General features: G+C 41.0%; 1 protein-coding gene across 1 annotated transcript in view; it reads right to left on the bottom strand.

Moving 5' to 3' along the window:
* Nucleotides 1-15,622, bottom strand: part of LOC113584193 (cilia- and flagella-associated protein 46) — a 47,049-nt gene extending 31,427 nt beyond the window's left edge. The window contains exons 1-19 of the mRNA XM_027020963.2: nt 15,285-15,622; nt 14,945-15,066; nt 12,003-12,125; nt 11,792-11,856; nt 9,346-9,510; nt 8,992-9,115; nt 8,688-8,776; nt 7,801-7,944; nt 7,511-7,610; nt 7,297-7,395; nt 6,890-7,080; nt 6,276-6,504; nt 6,002-6,122; nt 4,576-4,696; nt 4,113-4,228; nt 3,520-3,638; nt 2,254-2,366; nt 1,177-1,389; nt 881-1,091 (exon numbers count right to left, since the gene is read on the bottom strand). Of these exons, the coding sequence (XP_026876764.2) occupies nt 881-1,091; nt 1,177-1,389; nt 2,254-2,366; nt 3,520-3,638; nt 4,113-4,228; nt 4,576-4,696; nt 6,002-6,122; nt 6,276-6,504; nt 6,890-7,080; nt 7,297-7,395; nt 7,511-7,610; nt 7,801-7,944; nt 8,688-8,776; nt 8,992-9,115; nt 9,346-9,510; nt 11,792-11,856; nt 12,003-12,125; nt 14,945-15,066; nt 15,285-15,333 (2,514 nt within the window). The 5' untranslated portion in view covers nt 15,334-15,622. The remainder of the gene's footprint in view (nt 1-880; nt 1,092-1,176; nt 1,390-2,253; nt 2,367-3,519; nt 3,639-4,112; nt 4,229-4,575; nt 4,697-6,001; nt 6,123-6,275; nt 6,505-6,889; nt 7,081-7,296; nt 7,396-7,510; nt 7,611-7,800; nt 7,945-8,687; nt 8,777-8,991; nt 9,116-9,345; nt 9,511-11,791; nt 11,857-12,002; nt 12,126-14,944; nt 15,067-15,284) is intronic.
* Nucleotides 15,623-17,322: the final 1,700 nt, after the last annotated feature.

Here is a 17,322-nt window from a genome sequence, read left to right as displayed (position 1 = left end):
AGTAAAATGACATGGCTACTGAAGCAGGAAAAAAGTGAATCATTTCCATGCTAAAAAGCTGTAAATGTGCAGGAATGTAATGATCTTTTCATAGAGGATCCACTAAATCTGCACAGTTTAAGTGGAACCGGCACAGTTATATATTTAAGTGAAAGAAAGTTTAAAAGCTAAATTACTGTCACAGCATAGCAACTGGTGCCATAACATGTGAATCTGCATTGGGAAGTTCTTGTGTGTAAACTGCATCTTTCCTCATCTTTAAGGAGCTGAAGGAGGCACTGCTCCACCTGGAGATCTGCCTTTACTCTTTACATACCAAACAAATTAAGATCTAATTAACCCAGCTAACAGTCTGACGAGAATCTAATTAATATAACCTTATTTAATTAAATGTTTTGTGTGGGTTCTGGGCAGCATCTGCTTTGCTGAATGGGCAGAGTGTGAAAGAAATTCATGCACAAGCCCGGTCTCTCCTAACTGTGCATCCCTGTCCCACACACACCTGAGCAGGTGTATATGTGTCCAGCTACACTGACTTCAGCCAAAGTGTACCAGCATGCTTTGCTCCAGCCCTGTAAGACCTGAACTGACACAGCTGGGTCAGGAAGGCAAGACCTTAAGAGCTCATGCCATTTTCAGGTCACACATTGTTTTCATTAGGGGGAGTTCTCCAGGTGAGCGCCAGCCAGCCTGTCCTCTCCGGTAACTCTCAAAGTGTGAGCACGGGTGTTGAATGCTGCGGGTCGGTTTAGGAAGGTAAACAGCCTAAGGAAAGTTGTACTGCATTCTCATCTGCAGAAATAAGAAAGGACAGGCTCTCTGACACATGATCTACTCGATGTTCCTCACTCTCCGCTGCAGCCCACCCTCCCTCTCTCACCTCTAATGCCTTCTTGATGTCCTGCACAGCAGCTGCCTCCAGAGGAATGCCATGAGTAGAGCACAATTTCTCCAAGCCCTTCCCTCCACCTTTCTTTGCCCTGTCAGCCTGTTGCTGCCAGTCCTGACCGGTTCCTCCAGGCGGCGCACACCAAGGCTGGATGATACCCTGAGCCACAGAATCACACAGCAGAACCAGAAGCACCACCTCCCTAGAGAGACATACACAGTCCAAGAGACACACAAATACAGAACAACAAAAGTCATGTCCCTGAATCAGATGTTAGCAAACCTCACCCAGCATGGCCTGTCTGTCTGAGTAGCTCCACCAGCCGACAGAACGTGGGCATGAGAATGCGCTGCCCACCGGTGGCCAGCATGTGGCTATTATAGTTCCACAGGTACACAGCTGCGTTAGCCACCAGCCACTCCTCCTGTAGCTCGGCCCCAAGCTCAGCACCTCGCAGGAAATTAGCTGTAGCATAGGCTGACATGTTTTGGATCCAATCACTGTTGGCAAGGAAGAAGAGGTAATGAGCTAGAGAGGGACCGAGTGAGTGAGTGAGAGAGAGAATGTGTGTGGGAGAAAGAAAGAAACATTGCTATAGGTTAGAGAGAAGGAGCAGTTAGCCTCTGTTACCTCAGCTCATGGCTGTCAAGGGAGACGGGATGTGTTGTTTAATGTAAGCAAATGGCAGAACATTAATAGGCACTTGATGCTGTTGAATATACAATTAACAGCCTTCTTTGTCATGGTGTAAGGGAGCTTGGTGTGCTTTGTTTACAAAGCTGTGAGCCAAGGGCTGTCAGAGACTACTGTTCCCTGTGGTTTATAATTTGAGAAAGTCATTACATGCATGCTGTAGTGTGGGGAGCTGAGCTCTTCAATTATCCTGTTTTTACATGTTGACTTGAGTGTGAAAAGCTAAGCAGAACAGGCTGAGCACTTTAACAAGATGAGTTTCTATGTAATAAGTGGTATGTGTGAAGTTCAGGGTTGCAAACGATGATTCATTTTTTAAATATACAGTATAAATATATTTTCAGTGAACATGTGTTTGGATTTAGCAGCAGTATGTTTCTATGCATGCTTTTGAGTAGTGTTTATATTTTGACTAGGACTACTTTTTTGAAACCAGGTGCTGCTAGGACACCCCACTTGGGGCAGAATAAGTTACTCAGACACTACTTGAGTACTTTAGGTCAATATTCTGTAATATCTGTAATATCTCTTGATGCAATTTCACTTTATGAATATTATTGGAACACATGGAACACTATTATCAGAAAGAAAGATAAAACAGAAATGTACTGCATGATATTCACACATGGTGTGAGAAGTGAAGTGCCCTCGCTGTGGTACCAGACATGTACCTGTATACAGTCCACTGGGGATCAACCTCAGGTGGGCATGCTCCTCTCACAACAGGTGGGACTGGAGAACCATTAAGCTCCACCCCCTCAGAACGGAGTTTAAGTATGGTTGCCTAAGAAACAGGTACAAATCACTGGGCTTTGTGTGTATAGTCTGATAAAACAAAATGAGCAGTAAAATGGTAAATAGGGTAATTGCTATACATTAGATCAATACAACCATTTCACTGTAATAATAAAATGGGAGACATGTATTGTAGCTGATGAAAAGTGTCATTCTCAGTGTCTTGAGGACTTTGATTATTTGAAGCATGTCTGGTAGATTAGGGTTGGAACTAAGGTCTGTAGGCAGTCATGTCTGCAGGCCAATGATTTCCAACAACTTCTATAGAGCATCATTTAATAACAGCAATTTCCAGTGACATTCACGACTGACGACTGATGCACTCTGGAGGCTGGGCAGTCCCACTGGAGTTCTTGCTGGATGATGTCTGTACATTCCCCTCCACCTCTCCTATCATGCTGGAAACGAGCTGAGGGAGTCACCACAGGCAGAGTCAGCCAAGTGGGTGAGAGCCTCTGGCACCAGCCTCAAACACCCAGCTATAGGATCAAAGCGAGGCAGGCCGCATGAGAAACCGCGGCTACGGCCCGGGCACTTTCCCTGCTCGGCACCCGCATTGAATTAGGAGATGCCTTTTGAAAAAGATGAACTCTCTAAAAAAAGCAAGGGAAACATATTGGCCGAGGACAAAAAGATGGGTTGCTATCAAAGATGAGCATTAGAGACAGACGTTGCAGAAGTCAGAACTTTTGTCTTCGTCTTAATTCTCTTGCATGCCTGCCTGTTTGGTTCAAAGCCAAGTTAATGTCCCTGAAGACTTCATTATGGAACAGAACCCAGAGGCCCAGGGCATCTTAATAATGGCATCACAAACTCATGTCTGATAGCATTCTTCAATCAGAGCTTTTTTTCTCATTTCTGTTTTATATTTAATGATGTGACTGCTGATGAGGTCTCTTTTAGGAGCTTATCGCCACATCCTCCCGTTTTGTGCAGAAATTGTTTTCAACCTGTGAAACTTTTTTCAACGAGCATAAACAAACAAACAAACAAACAAATAAACAAACAGAATCTAATTGTTTTCAATTATTAACAAGTTACCAGCCATCTCTATTCATGACAGCCACTGGTTGTCACTCATAGATCCCGGGGAAAAGAAATCGTGCCTGGCTATGTGTGTGTATGGCCTGACTCTGCTCTACCTCGGCAGTGATGAAGTGGACCTCAGCCAGCAGGCGCAGGAGCTCTCTGTCACCTTGCAGAGCCAGTCCTCGAGCACCCTGGTTACCCTCCACTGGGCTTCCCTCATACATCTGCTCACCTGGGGTCAGAACACACACACACACACACACGCACGCACACACACACACACACACACGCACACACACACACACACACACACACACATTCTACACACGGCAGTGCCTGTCCTCCTGGATGTGGCAGGAGCATTGTGAGAATACAGCTGCCATTTTGAACCTGCAGTTCATCTAAGCAAGAAATTGATCAAATACTCCCACAATGCCTGCACTTGCAGATTTTCAGGCATGAAGTCATGATTGATTCATTCACCAATTAAGCTTGGAGGGTGTGATATAATGGGATTGTGCATATATTATTCTAGATGTCTGAGGTGAAATCTATTTGAAATTAACCAGTGATGGAGTGCAACATACACATGATTCCAATAGAAAACTTAATCAAATGAATGTGAAAATGGTCATGCGACTTTACTGTTTTTCTAAGTCTTCACTCCTGAAATTCAGTGTTCACCTCACTGCCAGACATCACTCACAGTTGTTTTTCCATCTTCCATCATCGTAGAGGAGACAGAAGCGGCAGGCTGCCCTGCAAACATCCCACACCTCCTGTCTCCGTGCAACTTTGACCAGAGACGCCCACAGCCTCATCCTGCCCACAGAGACAAAAAAAACAAAAAAACCCCACAAAACTTTTTCACTAGCACTAGCACTCAGGAGTGATACAGGAGAACTCACATAAACATCTTTAATTAGTTTTAGAATACAATGTAAAATTAATGTTTTCTAAGGGGAACTATTCCACCAATCTGGCCCACTTAATGAGGTCCTAGTGGATTCTGGTTCATATCACATTCCTGCCGCACTTGACATTCTTGAAAACATAAGCAGCAGCCTTGTGAGGTTCCATGTCAAGAGCACAGGCAAATCTGATTCACGTTTCACGCTGGACTAGGGCAATGAGTTCTCAGGGGCAAAAAATCTCCTGAAACCCCATACCTCTCTCTGTCATCGGTGCCTCTGTCCAGGCTGGCCAGGTGACCTTTCACCTCATCTTCACAGGCCAAGTGGTGTTGGGCCTTGGCAGCAAGCTCCTCCACATGGAGTCTGCTGCCTGAGACTAAACGTCAAACGCAATATACTAAAACTTTCACCTCATTTTCAGGGGTCAACAAAGTACTTTAACAGCAACTGTATCCCAATATATCTTGTGTTAAATGCCAATTTGTTACAAAATTGTAATCATCCCTCCGTGACAGAGCTTTAAGTATTTGCAGCATGCAAACCCAGCAAAAAGGACAAGCCACATGATAATTATCATAAAGAACAAAAAGGTAAGCAGAATGCTGCATAGCACATATAGTATGCATGCTCCACATCATGCATAGGTAGACACAGTGAGCAGAGAGTGAGATCAGCCTTGGTATTTTAATCCGAATCATGGGCTGAGCTCAAGTAGCATTAAGTATCTGTGTCTCAGCGAACTCTGTACTCATTCTCTGAATGTCTCAACACTTCTAAATTCTTGATGACGGAGTCAGCAAACAAAACACTGAAAACTACAACACTAAGACTACAACACAAGCATTTTGACATTACCATTTGACATTTATTAATGTCTCTACACACACACCCACGCATGCACAAACATACATGCACACACGCATATTTAGACACTTACACCTACGCACCCACCCACCCATCTACCCCCCCCCCCCCCCACACACACACGGTTCTTGAATAACAAAGTGGGTTATGGCTGACGTTTTGAGGCTTTGACCAACAGAGGATATATACACACAAATACACATAGACACTAGGGCTGTACAATATATCATTTGTAAATTATCGCCATTATGCATTATACTGATCTAGCAAAAGAGTGTAATATGAAAATGAATCCCTTTTTAGTGGACTCTGTAAACATCCTGAACAATCTTGTACATAAGTGCTTTTGATGAGTGCTTTTTCAGTGTTTTGTTTAATCAGGTCAGTCAAGCGCCAAACATAAACATAAAGAATTTTGGTCAAAATAAGGTTCTAACATTAATATATACCCATGTAATTGCAATTTCTTATTTTTATCCCGATTGTGCAGCCATAGCACACATTCAAACAGCATTACATCACTGTCAGATACAGGCGAAGCATGTGTAGTGCTATTTCTGTGGTTAATACATTTCAGAGAGCTGTTGTGCTCTTGGAGAGCGGGAGAGCAGAAGATCAAACGAGACAGAGACTAGAGTCATCCATCTGCCACGCAGCGGGCATGTGGAAAACGCCAGGGGAGAAACGACTGGAGCCCTACAAAAGTCTGGATTCCTATCAGCTTTTAGCATCTGTCCAGCATGACTACTGTAACATTCTTGACATGTTTACTAACATCGACAGACATTGGAGGAAGACGACCATGACCAAATAATACCTTTAGCTGGATGCTCTGCATTCAGAGCCATCTGGAAGGTGACAGGTGCCAGAGCAATACCTGCACTGACCAACATGGGGCGCCACTTCTTCACTGGTTCATAGCTGCTCCCCTCTTTTGCCTGCAAAGCAGATTTTGGATAAAAAGCTCTAAAAAGGCCCTTTGATTTTAGCAGTGTTGGTACCGCTCTGTACTACAGTCCAAACACAGGTTGGAAGGACATCACGACAGATGAATGGCAAGCTAAACTACTGGCGCGAGCAGGTGGCGAGACCTGCTCAATGAGCCTGGCAGCCTGGTCCTCCTGGCGTGCGGGGGCCCCATGGAGGCTGGCGCGCAGCTGTAGGAGGTGCAGGGAGAAAGACAGGCGCTGCTGGTGCTGGGCTCTCTCATCTAGTGCCAGTGCTTTGTGAAGGTGTCTTAGTGCAGGCTCCAACCTCTCCTCTTCCTCCTCGATCCCAGCCAGCTCAGCGTGCACGGGGCACCGCACACCCAGCAGCATGCTATACACGTGTCCACACACACACACACACACACAAAGTAGAACTGTCTAAATGTTAAATATTTCTTTACTCTGGAGTTGCCTTGCTAGGCAACTTCGCTATGCAACTTCTTTACTTTGGAATTGCTTTGCTAGGCACTAATGAAAAATCACTAATGAAATATAATCTCTGACTTTTAAACTATTTTGCATGCAACAACTCGCGCACATTTTAATGGCACTGAATTAAAAACTTGCAGAAAAAAAAATGTAAGCTTACAAAAATACTCTGAGCAATAGTTCTTTCTTAGACTTCAGCAACACACACACACACACACACACACACACACACACACACATGAATGCACAAATTACACACAAATCAAGTTCGAATCACACACACGCACCTGTTGATGGCCTCCAGCGCATGTGCAAGTGTAAGCAGTGCTCTTTTGATGCTCCGCCGGAGGTTGGGCTGGAGCAGAGGAAGACAGCTGTTCCACAGAGCAGCACACACACACTGTATCACCTGACCGTCTCCCTCTTTCACTGCCCTCTGGAGCAAAGCATCCAGTCGGCCTACTGCTGCTAGCTGAGCCTGAATACAGACACACTCCATTAAGCACAGTACACTCAACTGAGCATAGTACATACAGCCAATTGGAGAACGACTGTGATGTCCAAACCTAGGTACTATGAAGACATTACATCATGCAAGAACATTTTCAGCATCTCAGATGTTTCCCTCTGCTGGAGGATTTACAAGCACACTGTCTCCTTCACTACAGAAAATCAAGCAAGCACAAGTGAGTACCTCCACACTGATTTTGGTGTAATCCTCAGCCCTGTGTTTTTGTTTGTTACGGGCTAGCTCACACTCAACACACTCAATCATAATGCGCTGTCCTGCAGTCTGCATGGAGAAGAGAACACAAGCAGAGGCATGAGCACTACCTCACCAAATGGACACCCAGGCAGTAGCTTTGCAGAGCAGTGAACAAAGCCTGATAGTCAGTCAGTCCACTCACAGCGCTGTCAGTGGCCTCTAGCTCCCGTAAGCAGTCTGCTGCTGTGCTGTGGTCTTTTAGCTGTAGAGAGAGGAATGCCAGCTCCAGCAGAAGGTCAGTCCTGTCGAAACACATTAGCTATTCAACACTGGAATTTGGGTGTCTATATGATATTTAGAAACAAGCTCTGTCTAAGCAGATGGTAGCTTCAGAATAGTTCATTTCCCTCTAGTGATAGTGTATTTAAAAGTGCAGCTGAATGTGTAAGTGTCCAAAAATATGAACATTCACTCACAATATAGCTGACCCACCTGTCAGCTAATGGCATGGGAGACCCATCATCCAGACCAGGACTAGACGTGTGAGATGCAGTTGACTGGGATGACTGAGTCAGCAAGGGGACAATCTCCTTCAACTCAGCGGTCTCTCTCCTGCTTCCAGTAGAGCTGGATACACTACAAGCAGACAAACACTTTCAGCCCATTCTGGCCACCTGAGAGAATGCATTCGCTGTGTGGACATGCACAAAGAAAATCCACTCCTGGGCCTGTATGAAAAATGCAGAAGACATAGTCCTGGGGCAATAAGCCTCAAGTGCTGAAAAACTTGGAAGTTATGTCAAACTTTATAATTTCATGAAGAATAACTAAGGGTTTAACTTGCTCTGCTTGGCAAATTTATGTTTGGATAGCATGCATTCCTGCACCACAAGGGCTTTCTTATGAAGGGTGAGAGAAGGAGCTTTGTTTCTCAGCCACTTATTTACAGACCTTGAGAAAAAAATCCCACCACGGCTTCAACAGTTAAGTCAACACAGCTACGGCTTTTGATGTCAAATATAAAAACATCAGCGCTGACTTGGGGGAATTATAAAAGAAAGACAAATAAATGATATAAAGAACATCAGAGAAAGTCCTTGCAAACTGACAGTTAACTATTTGTAGCTGATATTAATAATTTAACATATTTTGCAGATGCTTTTCTCCAGAATGACATTTATCAGTGTGACAGTTATGTGCTCATTCATAAATCCACCCCATGCCCTTGGGCCACACCTTGCTGTAGCTGACCTATCAGGTGAGCTATAGGAGCACCAAGTGCATACCTACTTCACACAAGTATACCTACATAAAAAAGGTTATACATTACAGAGATAAAATAAAAACATTATTGAAAACAAATGAAAGAATTTACTTACTGCTTAAGCTTCTGTATTTTGTAGATGGCACGCAGTTTGGGACTTGCTTTCTTTAGTGTTTTGGAGACATCTATAAGGTCATGTCGCACCTGTGAATTGTATCGGTCAGAACATCACATAATGGCAATTAGAAAGCTTGGAACAGGAAAGTGACACTTTGGAAAACAAGCAAACAAACAAAAAAAAAGGCTTCTGCTGAAAAATGTGCTGCCAAGACTGTGAGAGTGAGGAGGGGGGCTCAGCTGTCCAAGAAAAATGTAATAAATAGTGTGACTGGAGAGAGGGAAGGAGGAGTGATGACTACCTGTGTGGAGAAAATACGAGGATGCAGCTCAGGTTTGTGCTGTTCTATAAAATCAGAAGTGACCTTGGCATAAGCTGCAGCCTCCTTCTCTTTCCCTGCATCCAACAGGCACTCAACAAGGAGTCTGAACATAAAAGCAGGAGGAGGCTGAGGAGGCTTGTTACATGCACAGCTGGAAACTGACTATAACAACCACATCTACATAATATCTATAACTACAATTACAGAGGCTTATCAGCCCACTCCAGCAGTCTATCCCAGTATTTTTTAATGCATTTACACAATACAGTGTTAACCCTCTGCATAACCTCTGTGAACATGTTCAGAATGAAACTGCGGTTTAGAAGCACGCACAGCATGAGTTCACTGCGCCAAGCATAATCAGACTCCTGCACCACCTCCAGAGCCCTGAGCACCTCTGTGAGAGAGGAGACCAGGTGCCGACGCCAGCCTGGCCGCAGGAATGCACGCACACTCTGGAAATACAGGAGTGATGCGTTGAAGACGAGGAAATGGTACCTGCAAGAGAGAGAGAGCAAGAGAAAGAGATAATGAGCAAGGGACAGCAGACAGTGACAGAAACTAAGCGAGAGATGGACTGATACATTCATAATATTTTCCAAATATTTATTCTTTGATAGGGAGACATATGTATATATATATATAAAAATATAAATCATCAGTAGGAAAGTATGGGTGCTTCCTGAGAACTACTGAACCTATAAGCTTGCTCTACCTGTCCACTAATGTGATAAATGGTATTTGCAAGTACACCTGACCATCACACCTATAAGAGCTTGTTGGGCGCTTTATTACCAAACCACAGACATTAATAAAACCCTTTTATGGCCATCGCTGTTCTGGAGAGGCAACATTTTGAATTGAAGGCATGGCTCACAATGTAATAATTCCTCCCAAAGGTGTTCATTGAGATTGAGCTCGAGGCCCTATGTATGAGAAGCTTCATAAGACAGATTTCAGCTAGATGGATAATTGTGATAATTGTGTAGGTAGATGAGAAATATGGCAAGACAGGGATGGAAACAATATATTGAAGGCGTGTTTTGACAAAAGACAGCAGAGAAAACATTATTTTGAACACTATTTGAAGTTAAAATGATGTTAACACAGTAGGGCTTTTGGGATACTGACCCACTTTACTTATTCTGTTATGTTATTGTTGAGAGAAGCTTTTTGACTTTTTAAAAATATGTTTCTGTTTTTACCATATGCTGACCATATAATCTATTTCACAACAAATTAACATATAGTAACAGCCACACAATGAGCCACTAGGGGAATAGCATGGTGCTTAGTCTCCATTTGAAATAAAGCAATTACTGTGATGTGGGTGCAAAGGGAAATTACCAAATCAAAAAGGGGCTGAAGACTCTATTTAAGAGCTAATTTATCCACCAGGGAGCCACACACACATTTTCATTCACCATACTGAATACGTTTTTGCCTTGGCAGTTTCTATGAACTTTCGTTGATGTAGTGATTAGCTATCCATCATTGACCTACTAAAGGTTCATACCGCAAATCATCTATCATAGCCTTGAACTGTGTGCAGATCTAATATAATGTGTTATTCTTCATGATCTTTTTTAAACTGTTTTTAAAATATTTTTAAAACTGACTCTAAAAATGGCTGTATTTCTTTGCAGCACTAGGCTACAGTAAGCTGTCCTAAAGTGAACTTAGTATCTGGTATATGTGTGTAATAAGAGCATGACCAATTGTTTTATTAATGATATAATGATTTTTAAAAATTCTATTTCCAATTAGGGCTGTCAGAAAAGTCAAAAAGTCAAAAATGTAAGTCCATAATTGTAAGCCTCCATTAGTTCGAGTTAAACAGTGCTTTAGTGACTACTGCAATTATCAGTTGTCACTTGTCACATAGTAATAACTTTTCTCAAACCCAGGGTAGGAATAAGATGCCTGGAGAGACAGAGGAGGAAGGAAGCATGGCCAAGTAAAGTTTTAAAGTCATATGCAGAATATTGTAATGACTGTGGAAAGATACTGAAAATTGTATGTAAGCTGTTTGGCATGTGAACTCTTGTGGCTAATATTTGCATGTATTGAAGATTTCATGAGGTATTACCTAGAAAATTGAGTTACACTAACTGAACTGTTTCATAATAAAAGCATGGACCAAAGTTTCAATATCTGTATTACTCAGAGGGTGAAGGCAAGCTATATTATGGAGGTGAAAGAAAGCAGTTTTGGTGAGTACCATAATGTAAGTAGGACATGGGTCAAAGTTTACACCAAGGTTCCATATTACAGGGGAAGGTGTGACAATCCACCATTAATGATAATGATAAGTTCAGAGTATCTAGGATCTAATGACTTGGGACAAAGATGTAAAAGTTTCCTCAAATTGCAATTTTCCAGTTTCACGGTATAGTACATCCAAATACATCAGATATGGATATACTACCATGTATACATAGTAATATTAGTAACATATAAAGGATTTATAAGAAAATTCCCATATTTGGACTTCTTAGGACTTTGAACTTCTTAGTTTCAATTTCTTAGTTAAATCAAGCTGTCTACTTATTCAAGCGTGCTAATATAATGCTTATTCTTAAAATATGTCTAGCCCATTTTAATTGTTGCTTTAGTACTCAAACAGACAAAGTAATATTTTTGTTAGATATTATAAGAGCAGCGGCACCACTTCAATGACTTATTAATCATTATCTATCATGTCAAAACTTCACTGACTTTAGTTAGAACAGGAGATGGGAAAATATTACAGCACTTTTCTGATAAGTGCAAAGCCTACCCAGGCTTGTCTTTGGAAACCTCTATAGCCTTGAGATAGTACATCACAGCCTTATCCAGATCATCCTGGAAACAGAACACAGACAGAGAAACACTAGAAAAAGTGCAATGCTGCCTCTGTTGATTCACAAGAGAATAGAAAATGTGTCCCTGTCTACCTCTAATATTGTTATTCAGAAGTCACTAGAAATGCAGTCAATGGGGCAACTCACCACAGTTTGTGGTGACTTCAGCTGAGCCTGACAGAGATATGCACGGCACAGGAACTGATTAGTTGGGGGCTTGCTCTCCAAGTACATCGTTAGGCAGTCCTCTGTGATCTCCTTACAGCCCATCTGAAAACACAGACAAACACACTAAAACACACAAGCCCAGATGATGAATATTTCAACCACCTCCTGACTGCAGGTTACAATAAATTGTCTTCACATAAATCCCTCACATTATGTTATCCATAATGTAACAGGTTAATATAAACTTATGAATATATCCCTAATTTTATGTCTGTATCTCCTACCTGTAAAATGCCATTTGTGTGTGTGGGCAGTTATGTATGCGCATGTGACAGAACTAGAGGTAGATTGTGTTGAGCCAAATTCCACCTAATAAATATTTATAAAAGTGTAACATATGTGATTAGAACTTGATCTAATTGTATTTTGTTCTACACTATATCTGCTGTGTAAATTGTAATGCGTTTTGTTTTGGGAAGGGATAGACTAATTGTAGTTTGCTGCTTAGATAACTCTGATGTACCTGTGAACTTTCTTTTGTTAGCTAACTATATTAACTCTACCAGGGGAGCCAAGCCTGTCACAGACACACACAGTTGATGTTAATGTTTGTATGTCAAAAAAGATATGGGTATATTATGTTTATTTTTCTTTTGAAATTGTTAGTTTCTTAATCCATTGAATGAAAAGTTTTAGCCTATGTGTAAAAGCTGTTGTGGCTGCTATGGTAACATTACGTTAGTGCAGATCATTTTGAATTGTTATTGTGATTTGATGTGATTTTCTATATCTTATATTGATTAAAATAATGTAATATGGGTTTTTGAATATTTTAATATTCTGTTTCTAATGCTTGATCATTTATGATCATATTTGGTATTTTTCTGTTAGACTACTTAGGTTACTTAGCCTGCACAATGGGACAATTTTGTGTTAAGTTAGCAATTGCATTGTAACTTAGAGTAACTTAAGATTTCCGAATTAAAAAAAAAAGAAGAAGCTTTTTCTAACAGAACTAGAGGAGAGACTAATACACACACACACACACACACACACACACACACACACACACACACACACACACACAGACACACACACACAGACACACACACACACACACACACAGTTGACACGCTCGTGTTTGTGTCATTACAGTAAAGGACCAGAGATCCTGTACTGACTCTTTCCTGTTCATTTGAACACTGCCAGCACACATCACTGAAGTAGGAAGACTGTATGTACAAACTGCAGGTGCACTATATGCATCTCCTATCAAACAAGGCTTGCGTTGTGTAGCAAATACAGAAGCAGTATTTTAACATTTAAATAAGCCATTTAAAAGCAGTAGTGGCACTTTCAGACTTGCTAAGATAAGCCATACACACATTAAGTAACAGTTCTCAGTATTAGACAGATATAAATTTCCAGTGTGACCCATAGTTCCTCAGGGAGCTAGAGGATGTTTATCTCTTATGCAACTTGGCTTCAGATTTAGGGCTGTTCAGTCCACAACCCATGAATCAAGAACAACACATGAATCAAGCACAACTCCTCCCCAACAGATTTGTCACAATGCAATTACACAATTTCCTTACCATAAATAACCAGAATACCAGCCCATACTGAAAAAAATGTAAGGGCCATGTAATCTCTGATTTTAAAAATGTATATTCCCAAATGTAATATTAATTCCATTTTTTTTATTAAAAACATCCAAAGAAAGACATGATATATGTGATCTATTTCATTTTTGTTCTCTTTTATAGCACACAGAAGCTCACTGTGGGCTCCTTCTAATATTACAGTACATTTAGCTGTGGCCACAGATAAGCAGTGGGTCTAGTAAAATCACAGCATATCAAAGAGTCATGGCAATCTAAAAAAGGACTACAACAAATGATCTGTGGCTGTGTTATGTCTCTGAAGCACAGCCTGATTCTACTGTCACTCTGTAGCTGGGAGGGAGCACTACGTTATTGCAGTGGGGCTGGAAAGCCCCATCCTCTCTTCCATTTAATCCCTCACTATTGCAGACTGAGGTATTGCATACATCTTGTGGAACTTAATTCAATGTCTTAGCAGTGTTTGTACCAACAAATGTAGCCTCAGTGTGTGAAATAAGAAAAAAAACCATCTTTCCAAAAGAGTGTGATCCTTGCTTCATGCAACTGAAATGTCAAAATGCATGTTTTTTTGCATATATAAACAACATAACACAAGTACAACATAAAGGTTCCATGGATATTTCTTATATCACTTTCAACTGTGAACCTTTGATCTCAAATATGCAGGGTGATGAATGTTTAGCCTATTCATATATTACAAATTGTACTATTTAATTTTTTGTCCACATCTTTGAAACTCAATACAACTGTAGTGTCAATGGCTTTTGCTGTATGCAATTATAGGCTTGAAGAAACATTCACTGTAAAATGGATGACTGTTATTTACAGTAATGTCATGCTGGAGGAAAGTGAATGGTGCCCTTAGTGACAGGAAAACCACAAGGTATAGACTAAAAAAAATCACAAAAAAATGAATTGTCACAAATTTGTGAATGCCTGTATTCTTCACACTGTTCATGTAACTGTTTTTCAGGAAACTCTTTTATTTTAAACTCTTCCACCCTGATTATGGTAATACTCGGCAAGTAATTGTACACATAGTAACGCAAAAGAGCTCAAATGAACGCTCTGAGTCTTTTTAGTTAGCATTAGAAGTAAGTTCCCAAAGCCTTAATTTGTTATGGTACAACCTGATATAAATATGCATTTTATGTTAACATGTCCGAACCATAACCGGCACAATAACAATTTAAGTTATTCATTTTAAAATGACTTTTAAGGTGTTTCAGATTTTATGTGTACCGACATAACATTCAATTTATGGTATCCTATCAAGATAACATGAAGACTATTTACCTGAAGAGCTTGCTCAGCACACAATACATAAAGCTCAGGAAGAAAATACTTGTTATCTGACGCCGTCTTTCCTGAGGTGACATTTTTAACTGTGTCATACGCCTTCCTCAGCGCTACAGGGTCTGTAAGACATTACGCATTACCGCAGAGTTAGTTAGGTTAAAGTTTAAAGTGGGCTTTTTTAAAGTTACCATACAGTCACCATACTCAGGCACAGGAGCTAGCTAGCTATAGCCCTCAAGACCTTAAGGTAAGTTAACGTCAGCTAGATAGGAATAAATCACGATTAAGAGTTATGTTTGAATTACGTTACTGTACAGATGATAGTAGCTAACGTTACCGTTGTTGTCTCCTGCTTTTATTAAATATTGACGGATTTGAAGATCCATCGAGCAGTACAACCACTGTCTTAAAAAGCAGACAGAAGACGCAGAGCTACCTCAGAGTTACTTAGGTTAGCTAGCTAGCTAACTAGGCTGGCTAGATAGCGTTAGCGTTAGCTAGCTGCTTCTGCCGGCGCCAATGTTTTGGGGACGTTAGATCAGCAACCAGAAAGTGTGAGCAACGCAGCCCATTAGGAAAATAAACTTTGTAGCAGTTTCCTTCTTGTGAAAGAAACTCCAGCTATCTAGCGCCAAGTTACTCTTCTGTGCGCTTTCATACAAGCGAAGCCCTCTGTGTGCGTTTGTTCGAAGCGTATCTTAGCAACAGTAACCCTGGAGCGCTGTAGGTGTGCGGCAGGTGTAGTACGGTGGCCTGGCGGTTAGCGCGTTAGACCCTCCACACTATGAAAGCGGCTTCGCGTTTCTGTCTGAGTGCAGTGTCCATGCTCTCCCCGTGTATGTGTGTGGCTTCTCTCCCGATGTCCAAACACAAAGAAGTTAGAGGAATCGCTTGTTTTATGTATTTGTGGTTTTTTGTATGTGTAAGCATTTACTCTGCTCCCAGAAAGTCTGGTCACATCAAACAATGAGCAGAACCAATCTTCCATAGGAAATTAATTATGATAGCTCGACGTTTTCTAAAAATATTAGTTCATTCACTTTATTTAGTTCACAAAAATAAAGTCTTGATAAACAAGATGAAGAGTTCAACACAATATTAGCTGCGTGGGATCTGTCGTTTTTTAGAGCCCTTCCTTTCGCCAGTTTGGTGTTGTAACCTAGCGTAGGCGTATGCCATATTCCTGTGATAAAGCGGAACTCTGGCCATGTTTCTGTATTTGTGGTGTTTTTTTGTATTAGTGCAGTAGTTTTGTTTATTTCTGGGAAAACGTGTGGTATTGGGCCTACAGCAGCAGTCCTATAGTATTCCAGAGTTCTGTCATAGCCTTAATAAATCTGACAAGCCTCACTTATGGTCTCTTATTTATGTCTTTCTGGTGTTAATCTATATTTGTGATTCCTGTGATAATGATAATATAGAGATATTACTATGTGTTATCTCTTTAGGTTTACACTTTCACTTGACTGAAAAAGGCATATAACCAAAATAGTTATGTAAATATTTATTTAAACATACAATTAAGGTGAATATGATGAAGTTGAAGGTGATTAAAAATAAAGACAGACCAGGAATAAAGCAAGATTAAGTAAAACAGGAAAGAATTTGTCATAACAAATTGGGTGGGCTTTGCACCAGTGTACTATTCAGGTGTAGTAGTGGCAGCTTGTGCATGAGAGCACTAATGCAATGCCCTCACCCCACATTCAAAAGCAGCTTCAGTGCTTGGACCCAAATCAAACGTTTATAGCTGCATTATTCACCTACGTGCCTCTCCCTGTTGCACTGTCACCAGTATCGCACCCTTTCCACATGTCAATCATTGTACACTTTCCACAAACATCCTGCCGCAGATAATAGAATTACATGGTATAGTAGTGTTAATTAAGATGGTTGTCTGTTTCCATTCAGTTTACATCTTAACAGCATAAATGTTCACACAATTTGGCTCGAAGGTTATTATACTTTGTAAGGAATTGATGGTAATTCCGAAGATTAACCAGATAATAACCAGAGATGATTTAAGTAGGCACATTTGAACACTGATGCTCAAATGAGGTCCACATGCAAATACATCAGTTCAATTCTGGGTCCGGGTGGCCACTTTGTAAACTGGACAATTATTTTCAGTTATAGAAGACCTGGCTTCTATCTGCTGGAATGGGAAAAACTCCATTAACTCGAGACCAATGGCCAAGCTAAGATTCAAAATGTCAAAAACCGTATATATTCACTGGTAAAATCTGCTCAGCATTTTTTTTCTCCATTGAAATCCTTTATAAGGAAACACTCGACTTAATGTACTAAAACAACTAAAACATATCCAGGGGAAAATTCAGTACTTAATTCATCATTTTAGTACATTAAGCCATGTT

Source organism: Electrophorus electricus, chromosome 11 (assembly GCF_013358815.1).
Source record: "Electrophorus electricus isolate fEleEle1 chromosome 11, fEleEle1.pri, whole genome shotgun sequence".
Taxonomy (NCBI): Eukaryota; Metazoa; Chordata; class Actinopteri; order Gymnotiformes; family Gymnotidae; genus Electrophorus; species Electrophorus electricus.
This window is presented reverse-complemented; position numbering and strand designations above follow the sequence as displayed.